The sequence below is a fragment of the Apis dorsata genome, unplaced genomic scaffold, assembly GCF_000469605.1.
Source record: "Apis dorsata unplaced genomic scaffold, Apis dorsata 1.3 scaffold_525, whole genome shotgun sequence".
In the NCBI taxonomy this organism is placed as follows: domain Eukaryota; kingdom Metazoa; phylum Arthropoda; class Insecta; order Hymenoptera; family Apidae; genus Apis; species Apis dorsata.
The window spans coordinates 208,562-220,495 of NW_006263748.1; the positions used below are offsets into that span (position 1 = coordinate 208,562).

Below are 11,934 nucleotides of genomic sequence, written 5' to 3' on the forward strand. Positions count from 1 at the left end.
TATTATGTAAATGAATTTTCAACAAATTTCAATTCCTTTATATCCTTTTCTATTCCTTGCTTACAACTATTGAAACGAAATTTCGTTTCAACATATGATTAATTTAAAATAATCAAAAATGAATAAATACATACCTTGAAATTTATTTTTAGTATCTAACGGTACCAAAAAAGTATGCACAACTAACGCCAATAACCGGAAAAAATAAATACGTACATACTATGAAATACTCGTATAATCTTTTCAAAGCAACTACTTGAATCATTTTCTTTCCATATACTTGAAACGGAAAAATGTATATAAAATCGTATCTTAATTAGTTAAACTATTTATTAATTTCTTGCTATTTAATACAAAAATATTATCGATAAAATATAACTTATTTTTCTGTATTACAATAAATATAAATTATGTAAATTATATTATTAAATAAAATATTATTGCAAAATTCAAATTCTTCCTAAGAAAAAGTTTTGTAAAAAAAGGAAGTTGGTAACACTTACCAATAGGTAGCACTGTTTATTGCCAAGCAACTTCAATTTCCTGTTTTAACGACACGGTCGCCATGTTGGCGGAATGATCTATTGTGTGCCCGCGTTGATATGTACTCCATTTTAACGTTCGATATTTATATGTACAAGATTATACAAAGTTTCGTAAATAAGAAGAGATACAGTATCTAACAACATTTACTTTTGATTTACTTTTTTTCATTCGTCGTTGGAGAAAAAAATTGGAACATCGCCAATTCTCAACGAATATCGTGCAATTTTTGGTTTTTGCACATTGCCAAAATGATGTACACGGTAAATTTATTATTATTATTATATTTACCGTTAAAAATTATACTTTATGCTATTCAAATTCTATTGAATTTAATTATATTGCTTTTAATTCTTCGTATTTTAAGTTTTAATTATTAAATTATAGGGGACCACCGCGTCACAGGACACGAGGTTCAGCGATAAGGAGAAAAAACTTCTCAAACAAATGAAATTTGGTGATTCTCTTACTCAGAAAGTAAATATTTAAAATATAAATAATATAGATATACTTAATTATATTATTGAATTTCAATTGATTACACTAATCAATTTTAGCTTTCATATTCATTGTAAATTATTATATTTTAGGTGGATATGAGCAAAGTTAAACTGGATGTTATTAAACCATGGATAACTACAAAGATTACACAGATTTTAGGCATGGAGGATGATGTAGTGGTAGAATTTGTATATAATCAACTGGAAGAAAAGGTAAGAAATTTGTTGTACATATTATTAGTGTGACTGTAATTAGGCCTAAGAGATTTTAAATTAATAATATGATATATAAAATGCGTTCACTTGGCTTTTTCCCCTCATCATAGGAAATCGATAAATACACATTATTTCAGCACAATGTTTTGTACGAGTACCAATGTTGTTACGAATGCTATCATCCAAAATCTGCACAATGTGCTGACTTTGGAAATGAAAAGCAAGGAGGCAGAAACCATATTAGTCATATTTGCCTCATTGTTTTTTCTTTTTTTTTTTTTTTTTTTTGTAATTTTAATAATACATCATCGAACCTCTATATCCTGTGTATCCTATTTTTATTAACCTTAAATATCCATTCCAAGCTATATCCTATATCAACGAAAAACTGATGTAGCTGATCCTGCAATACTGTAACATGTAAAATCAATGTTTTATCACGTATGTTTGAATTCCCCGTTAGTATAAGTAGAGACCGTTGGTGGGGCTCAACCCTATTGTCCAAATGGCATTCGGATGTGCTCCTCTCTGCATCCGATTGGCCGCCTTTCTATCAGCCGTCAACGCTAGCTGATGCCAGCTGGTATGTCAACGTCATCTTAGAACACTGCTGAAACTTCAGCCTCAGCAGTTCATCCACCTTCGATTCATCGTCACTGGAGAAATGGCGTATTCGCAATAATCTCATCGCATCATCCTGTTCCTGTGGCACTGCCCGTGGCCTTCTACCATTCTGCAGATGTCTTCATTGCTGTAACGGCGTCTACTAGCTGATCATCGTCTTCGCCAGTTCGTGACTGCCTCGTTCGAGGTGGTTACGCTTCAAAATTGCAACTACAAACCACTGCATTGCGGCTTTCGATCATTGGACATCCAGTGACAATCGGCACTTCCAATTGAGGCAAGACGAAATCATCGTACTATCAACCCAGATGCTGCGATCATCCCACAAGGACATCAACGGGGTGTATTCTCCTGAGATGCAGGTTGCAACATTTTCCGTGCCTCTCAACAACATCCTGACGAATCAAGGATCATTACATCATGCAGGTCTGTTCTCCAGTTAATGATTCTCAAGACATACAATCAATCCCAGATGCGATTGACTCATGGACGATGCCGGAGGTATCTCTACTCGGTTTGACACTCTTTGTCAACGTCACAGGTTGGTGGAACGGTGTTCCTTCTATTCCAAATTAATCCTTTCATTTTCAGCTAACACTTTCAACACATATTTCTAAGTCCTATTTCAGCATCTTTATTTTAGCAGTATTATTAAATTAAAAAGGTATAAATGTATCTGTGCTACTTGTGCGTTTATCGATGAGTATATATTTTTTTTTTCTTAGCATATTGCATATTAGTACAGACGTGAAACGAGCAGTTTTTTGTTAACGGTAAGGTATATTAGAAATATAAAAAATATATCTGCTTTTTCGAGGGGGAAAAGCAGTTAGTATCGACGTAGGGAGATGGAATTTATAATGTTCATTCTTTCATAATAAAATTATATAGAACTGAACTTCTAATGTTCGTTCGTGTTAATAGCTCGTGATAATAAAAAGGGTACTGTATATTTTACAGTTTCCTGACCCCCGAAAAATGCAGATCAACCTCACAGGATTCCTGAATGGAAGGAATGCCCGATCTTTCATGGGTGAATTATGGGACCTTTTGGTCTCTGCTCAGGAAAGTGTTACGGGCATTCCAGAGGCTTTCTTACAACAAAAAAAAGATCAAATTAAGAAACGTTTGGTAATTATTAAATTTTCACATTGTTATTCTTTAATGTTATTCCATGAACTAATCTATTAATAGTAAAACAATTGAATAACTAAATTTTGACATTCAATAAAATGTTCAATTCAATCAATTTTTTTGATACATACAATTCAATTTAGATCTTTTATGTTTATTTACAAATAAGTAATTTATGAAATCAGGAAGAGCAAGAGAAACTCCAAGCTTCTTTGGCGGAGAAAGAAAAGGAGAAGGAAAGAGAAAAGGAAAAAGATGAAGCAGAAAACAAGATAAAGAAAGAAGAAAAAGAACGAGGTTCATCGAAAGAACGTCGTAGAGATCGAAGTAGAGATCGTGATAGGGACAGGTATTTCTTTACTAATAAATCTTTACTAAAAAAAAAAAAAATAATAAATATTAGATATTTTTGTCTAATTTTATATATATTTTAAATAAATATCATTATTTGTAGAAAAAGAAGTCGATCGAGAGATCGACACAGAGATCGTGACAGATCGACTCGTAAACGACGATCCTCTTCGAGATCACCTAGTAAAAATTCGCTTAAAGACAACGGGAAAGATATGTCTGAAATTAAAGTGGAACGAGAAGATTCGCCACAACCCGAAAATGCTATACCGCTCATGCCTGTTAAAACAAAACCGTAAGTCTTTATATTTCATTATTTAAGATAAACTCTTAAAGATTATTTATTAAGGTGTTTCAACAGAGAAGCTGCTGTCGCAATATCTCGATTGCAAGCAAAATTAATGAGCATAGCTGATGGAAAAAAGAAAAATAATCGTACTCCTTCTCCTGAGTCACTAGAAAAAGCGAAAAAATCTAGATCTAGATCAAAATCACCAATAAATCGCTCCAAAAAATCTAGATCTAAATCCCCAAGTCGAGATTCAAAGACACGTCGTTCTCGATCACCTGCATCTAGATCGAGACGATCTCGATCTAAATCAAGATCAAGGCGATCCAGATCTAGATCAAAATCCAGAAGATCCAAATCCAGGTCGCAAGATCGTTCAAAATCAAGACGTACCAAATCTAAATCGCCAAGATCGCATTCAAGATCTCGTTCACGATCTAAAAAGTCACGATCAAAAAGTAATGATAGAAGTAAATCTAGAAAATCAAGATCGGACTCGAGCGATTCAAGATCATCAAAATCTCGTTCAAAATCACCTGATAAAAGAAAGGATAATCTCGATTCTAACAGAAAACGAGATGCAAGTTCAAGTAGTAGTTCCGAATCAGAAGAAGATAAAGGAGCAAAAGATAAAAACGATTTCGAAATTAGAAAGAAAAAAGATGGAGTACAGGCAAAGAGATCATATAGAAAAACGAATAAAGATGACAGTGGCAGTGACAGTGATTCAAGTCGAGAAAGAAAATCTGTACCTAAACGAAGGAGTCCAACACCACGAAAAGATAGAGGTCGATCTAAGGATAGAGATAGATCGCGAGATAGATCACGTGATAGATCTCGGGATAGATCTCGGGATAGATCTCGAGATAGGAACAGAAGGTAAATAATATAAATATTTTATTGTTATAAATGGTTGAACAATTTATTGATCTTAATTTTTGAATTAATTTCTTTTAGGAGATCCATAGATAGAGAACGGGAAAGAAGAAGAGAACGAGAGCGAGAAAGAGAGCGAGAAAGATTGGATAGATATAGCGGCAGTCGCAGCATGCGACCTCCATCTGTGCGTAGAGCACCTAGTAGACGGAGGTAAGATAAATTTCATTAACATCAACTATTTGTCATAAATAAATCATATTTTATATAAATAAATATCACTAATATTAATAATAATCTATAATTATAATTTTTACAGAAGCCCTCATCGTAGAAGTCCGGTAAGATATCGTCGTAGATCACCCAGTCCTGGAGATAGGCGCCGAAGAAGATCCCTTGATCGAAGACGAAGATCATCAGAAAGAAGAGACAGACGTCGATCTCCAGATCGTCGTGATAGCAGACGTCGTTCTCCAGATGGCCGGGATCGATCCCTCAGGTACGATAGATCTTCCTCTCGTGACAGATCGAGTAGGCGGGACCGTTCCAGAGACAGGGACAGAAGGGATAGAGATAGAAGATCTAGATCTAGGGATCGTAGATCCAGATCGAAAGATCAAAGGTCATCGGTGGATCGTTCGAGAGATGGAAAACGATCTCCCGATCGCTTAAGAGAAACTAAGGAGAAGATAAAGGACAAGAAAGTGGATGAAAAAATTAAAAGATCAACTGATACGGGATCGCGAAAAGAATTACGAAACGGAAGGTCTAAGTCAAGTAGCTCGGAAAGTAGCGAAAGTAGTTCCTCTAGCAATGAGGATGAAGTGACCAGGTTAGTAAACAAATTATCTCATACTTTTACGTTTTGTTACAGACCTTACGGTTGTTGTTGGAGCGTAAAGCAGCTATGTTGTGTTTCCTGCTTAGCAGTGAACAAATATTCTTGTGTTCTCTAATAATATTTTTCGCTATCTATGTGCAGAAAATCTCTTGAACGGAAATCATCTCAGGAAAAGCGAGAACGTGAGAGGGAACGAGAACATGTAGATGACAAACGTAAAGAAAAGGAAAAACCTGCCAAGGAAGAATCTATCAAACGACCTGAAAAGGATATCAAGAAAACTGAACCTGTAAACATCAAGAAACCAGATCCTAGCGTTTCTCCTAAAAAACTTCAATCTGCTACACTTCCTGTAACTAGGCATAGAGTAAGTTGCATTATATTGTTTATGTATCAAATATTTTTATATAGATTTTATAACAATTATCATTTTTATATAATTTTAGTTTTCAAAGAGTTTATCACGAACACCATCTCCATTTAAAAAGACTGAAGACATTATAGCTGCAGTTAAAGTTAAACAATCGAAGTAAGTTTAAATATATGTTTTAAATATTTTTCAAAATAGATAAAAATCTTTTAATTTAAGCGTATATTATTTGTTTTTTCTTTTTTCTTTTCTTTCTTTTTTTTTTTTTTTTTTTTTTTTTTTTTTTTTTTTTTTTTTCTCTTAAAAAAAAAAAATTTTTTTTTTTGTTTGGGGTCCCCCCCTTTTTTTTTTTCTTAAAAAAAAAAAATTTTTTTTTTTGTTTGGGGTCCCCCCCTTTTTTTTTTTCTTAAAAAAAAAAAATTTTTTTTTTTGTTTGGGGTCCCCCCCTTTTTTTTTTTCTTAAAAAAAAAAAATTTTTTTTTTTGTTTGGGGTCCCCCCCTTTTTTTTTTTCTTAAAAAAAAAAAATTTTTTTTTTTGTTTGGGGTCCCCCCCTTTTTTTTTTTCTTAAAAAAAAAAAATTTTTTTTTTTGTTTGGGGTCCCCCCCTTTTTTTTTTTCTTAAAAAAAAAAAATTTTTTTTTTTGTTTGGGGTCCCCCCCTTTTTTTTTTTCTTAAAAAAAAAAAATTTTTTTTTTTGTTTGGGGTCCCCCCCTTTTTTTTTTTCTTAAAAAAAAAAAATTTTTTTTTTTTTTTTTTTTTTTTTTTTTTTTTTTTTTTTTTTTTTTTTTTTTTTTATTGTTTATAGAGAAGATAACAAGGAAGGATCACCAAAAGAAGAAACGAATTTTTCATCCGCAGATACTTTTCCGTTAAAAAAAGATGACAAATCAGTCAAATCACTTAAAGTGGCATCTGAGGATAAAAAGTCAGGTCAAAAATCTTCTGAACCAATACTCTTAAAAAAACCAGCAGAAGTTATGAAGAAATCGAAGAAAGAAAAACGCGATGGTTCTACAGATTCTAATGACAGTGAAAGTGAAGGTAGAAAGATGTTAGAAGTATGTTTTTTCAATATATTATGTTCAATAATATTTTTTTATTATAGGAAAGAAAAGACCAAGAAAATTAGAGAAATCTAGGAAATCCAGAAAAACTTCTACAGATGAAGAAAAATCAGAAAAATGTGGTTCTAGTTCGGATTCTGAAGAGGAAAGAAAGCATACAGAAAAGAATAAAAAACTTAAAGACACAAATCGAGGAGGTAAATTTTAATTATATCAATTTGATAATATTTATTATAATTTTTAATATTTTGATAATGTTCACAGACTCATTAGATGAACGTGCAAAAGACAGAAAAGATAGTAGAAAACGAGAAATCAATGAAAACGAATCTCGCAAACGCTCAAAAAAAGAATTAGAAGAAGAAACAAAAAAATCAAAAAGATCAAGAAAAGATTCTTCTTCAGGAGATGAAGATCAAAAGATAAAAAGAAACAAAACTGAAGATGATAGGTCCAGATTACGAAAGTCTAAAAAAGATTCAAGTTCAGATGATGAACCGAAAAAAACACGAAAACGAAGAGACAGTTCTTCGGAGGATGAAAAATCAAGAACAAGAAAATCAAGAAAAGATTCTACAAGTGAAGATGAAGGAAAAGTGCGATTAAAGAAATCTAAACGAGATTCAAGTACAGATGATGAAGAAATAGGAGAAAAAGATGCAAAGAAAAAGAGAAAAGCTGATGATAGTTCAGATGAAGAAAAAGTGAAGAAAAAACGTAAAAAGAAAACTAAAACAAGTACCAGTGAATCAGAGGTAATTATTTATTTTATTTCATTAATTTAATTTATGGAAATTATAAATTTCTATTTCTTATTTATAATTTGTATCCAGGAAAGTGAGGTAGAAGAAAAGAAAAAGAAAAAGGATAAGAAACATAAAAAACATAAAAAACATAAAAAGCATAGGAAACATAAAAAGAAGAAGGTTGCAGATTCTGACGAATCTGATGTAAGTGAAGGTAATACAGAAGAACTTGAAAAAAAACTTCGTGAAAAAGCATTAAAATCCATGAAAAAGGGACATAGTATAGAAGGAAGTGATTGAGGTTTAAAAATTAACGAGGGTGTGTAACGTGTGTACCTCTGTATTACAATGCACTTGCTCTAATTATATCACGAATACGTTTCTGTTTATTATTATCGATAAATAGGATTTTATCGTATCACATATTTTTTGTGTAAAACAAGTCTGATGTTATAAAACAGATTCAACTAGATGAAGAAATCTAATTTTTATGACTCTAAATATTAAGATTATGAAGTTAAATACAATAGAAGGTGGTGGAGGCCGTGGAGGTCGTGGTGGTCAATCTCGCGGACGTGGTGGCAGGGGTAGGGCTCCCGCCAGACACAATGCTGGTAATACTATTACTGACTATATCAACAATGTAGAGAACACACAAAAACGTAATGGCAGAAGCGGTGGATCCAACACGAGAGACAGTAGAGAACCCAGAGATTTTAAAGACAGAGGGCGTGTTGTCACAAAGTAACATTCAATAATTTGTTGAAACAGTGCTAGGATTATTACTATACAAGGTTTATAGTAGAAACTCAGTTATTCGGATTTGGCGGGATGACTTTTTAGTTTGAATAAATAAAGATCAGGATATCATTCGATATTCCCGCTACCACCTACTAGTTCATTCATTACCCAATACAGTGCAAATATATTTTTTGTGTCATACATTATTTGTCATAATTTAATCCATTTTTTACTATATAATAAACTGCTCACTTTTAATAATCTATAGAAAAATTTGATGTATTTAGATATTTCTTAATATCTAAAAGTTAATAGATAAAATAAATTACATATATAGCTCTACATTCAAATATATAACTTATAAAAATATTTTTTTCTTTGAATTGACCAATATTTTCTAAAGAATCTTTTTTGAGCTCAGTAAATAAAACAATTTAATGTTAGAGATTCGGATAAACGAGTTTTTACTGTAATTCATTCTTGGAAATACTCATTAAATGATTTAAAAGTTTACTTTATTACATTTAATAAATTGAAAGCTTACAAATTTGTAAATTTATCAATATAAGCATAAAAAATAATGATCAAAACATATACAAAGAGAATAATTTTTTCTTCATGTATTAATTTATTCATGATTTTTATTATTATTAACGTTAAAATAATTCATTTATTCAAATCAGATTTGATCTTAATATCTTTTTATAGTCGTTAATGCCTTTCATTGTTTAATTATATAGATTTGAAGCTATACTTGTTATAAAACCGTTTCAGCTATTTAGTTTTTCATCGTACATCGTTATTCGTAATTCATTGTTTTTGTCATAATTACTTTATACTTTCTCAATTAATATCTATAGATATATTCACAATTCGCATTTGTAAACATGTCATCACATAGAACATGGAATTATAATAGAAAATAACTGCAACCATATGCATTTGCATGTATGTGTTTAATGGAAATGCATGTAGTAGCTAAGTAACTCACGGTGTGTGATTTATTTGATTTATTGGTTATTGAGAAATAAATAAAGTACATAATATTGTTTTGTGTGCGAATTGTCTAATCACGTATTATATATCTTAAGAGTAACTACTTTTTATGGATTAACAAATATGCCGCGTCAAATTTATGACATGTACGTATATAACGACTTTTGAATCTTTCATTTAGTTAAATAATACATTGAATGTAATTAACTTTAATTGCTTTTTAAACGTTAACAAAATTGAATGTTGTCTTAACTATATAGGTTGTTTGCAAGTTGATAAATAAGAAATTAAGAAGCAATTATGTTATTATTTTTATTAAAAATGTACTTATATACGTTTTGTAATAAAATTTACCTTGTAAAATACTCCACGTGAATCTGATTTTTAACTTATAAAATATTAGGTAGTAACAATCACAAGTATTTTACAAATGTTCTTAATTACATTAATGTAATTCAATAAAACTATATTCTGTGATTTAATACTACATTAATATATTAGTTTTCATTTAAATTTGTATAAATTTATGGAAATATAAATATTAACGGTAGAAGAAGAAATTAAAAAATTAGTGAGCTTGATTCCAAAGATGCCTCTTCACTCCCAATTAATACCCTTAGTTATTATAATGGAAAACATCATTGATAATGTGTTAAATGCTACATTGATCATCATCGACTACAAGTAAGGATACTAATCTTTCATCATTTCATTTGTTTTACAAAATCATTAAAATGTTTGTGTTCATCGTGTTACATTCAAATTTTAACTTGTTTTTTTGTTATAAATCTGATTTAATTTACAGGATTACGCCGAGACACCTTAGATGGTAGTGAAGATCGAGTAAGGGATCTACCGCCAAGAGGTGGCCATCAAGGAGGTGCAGGCAATTCAGGGTATATGGGTGGTAGACAAGGTCGTCCTCCAACTCAACGTAGAGATCGTAGAGATGAACGTCGTCGAACAACCGATGATGAAGATACTGTTCTCGATAGTCAAGATGTTTCAAGTATTGATAGAGGTAACAATATTTTTCTAATAATATTTTACAGTAGAACAGCCGTTTCGTCCTAAAGATTAGTAAAATCCTTTGAGAATAGCATGGATTGTGAAACAAACACTTGTGACCATCTAACACTAACAATATCAATGATGATTACTAATGCACGCTACTAACGTATGTGAAATGTAGCTTTTTATATAATCAGTCACAAAAATATTTAATTTTCAGTAGTATTTTTATATTATTTTATAAAAAGATGGTCACAATAGTTTGCATATGCATAGAATCTGTATCAAGTGTGGAGGGAGGACCTAAAGGCATAAGGCGAAGACGACTTCGACGTTCTCGACAACGTAGTTCTACACCAACAAGTAATCAAAAAGGTAATTACGCGAAATTTAAAAAGGATTTATGATATTTCTTTAGGACGATCGGTATTAATAACATAAGAGTAAGTGCAGTATTAAATATGTTTCAGAATGCGTATTGATGTTAATATACAGTAACACTCAGAGTTAATCTATATATTTGTTTAGGCAGCAATGCCGGTCCAGGAGACCAATCAACTGTAACTAGTAAAGAAGGAACACCAGCCAATGACGTTTCTACTACTAACAACAGTTCCCAAGGGCCTAAAGGCCAAAGAGAATTACGGTCTCGTCGTATGCAACAGAGCAATAAGCCTAAGGAAGCTCTGGTTAACGGTACCAGTGGCTAAACAATCATTATGGTCGACAACTGCTACTTACATATAACATTACACCTGATGAGAGCTATTAACACCCAGCACATAACATGACGCATACCTACGCAAAGACTACACGATTATGGATCGCGACATGATTAGTCTACGCTCGTTGTTAAGACTGTTTGCTACCGATAAGAATACGACTGTTGTTTAAGAAATCGTCATTCTCCTTAAACACATTTAAGGACACATATTAATATCCATGCATGGTTTAGTTTAATGATAGTGATTATGCTATCATGTTTGATATATGGATACATTCATTGGGAGATAGTAGAAGCATCTAAAAAAGAATCCCCTGATTGTGAAACTGTGCCTCATTTTTATACCAAGCTCCCAACTTGTGTGACAGTAATTTGGATGTACTGTAAAGTACTTCTTAATCACTTGAAAAAAGATCTAATAATAGGCTGGATATTTGTGGCTCGTATGTCAATTATCAATTTGAATAATTTTCGCCTAGATGTGTCGCTATTATTATAAAAAAAATAACACAATACGTACAAAAACGCAGGATTTAATCAATTTTATTCTCTTTCTTTTTGTTTTTTATCTTTTACATCATTGCAATAATTGTAATAAAGACATATTTGACATATGAACAAAAGTACGTGTTTTGTGTTATTTTATATTCACATATAAAAACAAAAAATCAGTAATTGAACATACTGGGTATAAAACATTTTGCGACAAAACTAGGACGAAACATGATATGATGAAAGAAAAAATGGATTCCCATTGTTAATTATAACAATGGTAGGTGGCAGCTGCATGAAATCTTGGTTAAAAGGTGTTCCCAATGATGTTCCTTCTATTTACTTCACAAGATTGATTTTTTTTTTTTTTTTTTTTTTTTTTTTTTTTTTTTTTTTTTTTTTTTTTTTTTTTTTTT

At 31.4% G+C, this 11,934-nt stretch overlaps 2 protein-coding genes across 6 annotated transcripts; both read left to right on the forward strand.

The window, feature by feature from the left end:
* The first annotated feature begins 520 nt into the window (after positions 1-520).
* Positions 521-8,078, forward strand: LOC102678779 (serine/arginine repetitive matrix protein 1). 4 transcript variants are annotated; one of them, XM_006620651.2, is made up of 15 exons: positions 521-806; positions 931-1,020; positions 1,134-1,256; positions 2,844-3,014; positions 3,203-3,366; positions 3,472-3,663; positions 3,718-4,536; positions 4,615-4,746; positions 4,853-5,365; positions 5,516-5,741; positions 5,821-5,903; positions 6,550-6,785; positions 6,850-7,005; positions 7,073-7,563; positions 7,642-8,078. In XM_006620651.2, the coding sequence occupies exons 1-15, from the start codon at positions 795-797 to the stop codon at positions 7,852-7,854; spliced, it is 3,621 nt and encodes a 1,206-aa protein (XP_006620714.1). In that variant the 5' UTR covers positions 521-794; the 3' UTR covers positions 7,855-8,078. The 4 variants fall into 4 exon arrangements, with proteins under 4 accessions (XP_006620714.1, XP_006620717.1, XP_006620715.1 ...); XM_006620654.2 differs by having other exon boundaries at positions 4,853-5,032; XM_006620652.2 differs by having other exon boundaries at positions 522-806; positions 3,730-4,536.
* Positions 8,045-11,737, forward strand: LOC102674843 (synaptic functional regulator FMR1-like). 2 transcript variants are annotated; one of them, XM_006620716.2, is made up of 4 exons: positions 8,045-8,168; positions 10,097-10,312; positions 10,579-10,677; positions 10,831-11,737. In XM_006620716.2, the coding sequence occupies exons 1-4, from the start codon at positions 8,045-8,047 to the stop codon at positions 11,010-11,012; spliced, it is 621 nt and encodes a 206-aa protein (XP_006620779.2). In that variant the 3' UTR covers positions 11,013-11,737. The 2 variants fall into 2 exon arrangements, with proteins under 2 accessions (XP_006620779.2, XP_031368743.1); XM_031512883.1 differs by lacking the exon at positions 10,579-10,677.
* Positions 11,738-11,934: the final 197 nt, after the last annotated feature.

Excerpts from the sequence above, each read along its gene's own strand:
- LOC102674843 (XM_006620716.2), top strand. The coding sequence starts at position 8,045 with ATGACTCTAAATATTAAGATTATGAAGTTAAATACAATAGAAGGTGGT. Across the intron at positions 10,313-10,578 it reads TGTTTCAAGTATTGATAGAG|AATCTGTATCAAGTGTGGAG; the intron begins GTAACAATATTT and ends GCATATGCATAG. Across the intron at positions 10,678-10,830 it reads ACCAACAAGTAATCAAAAAG|GCAGCAATGCCGGTCCAGGA; the intron begins GTAATTACGCGA and ends ATATTTGTTTAG.
- LOC102678779 (XM_006620651.2), top strand. Across the intron at positions 1,021-1,133 it reads GTGATTCTCTTACTCAGAAA|GTGGATATGAGCAAAGTTAA; the intron begins GTAAATATTTAA and ends ATTATATTTTAG. Across the intron at positions 3,367-3,471 it reads AGAGATCGTGATAGGGACAG|AAAAAGAAGTCGATCGAGAG; the intron begins GTATTTCTTTAC and ends CATTATTTGTAG.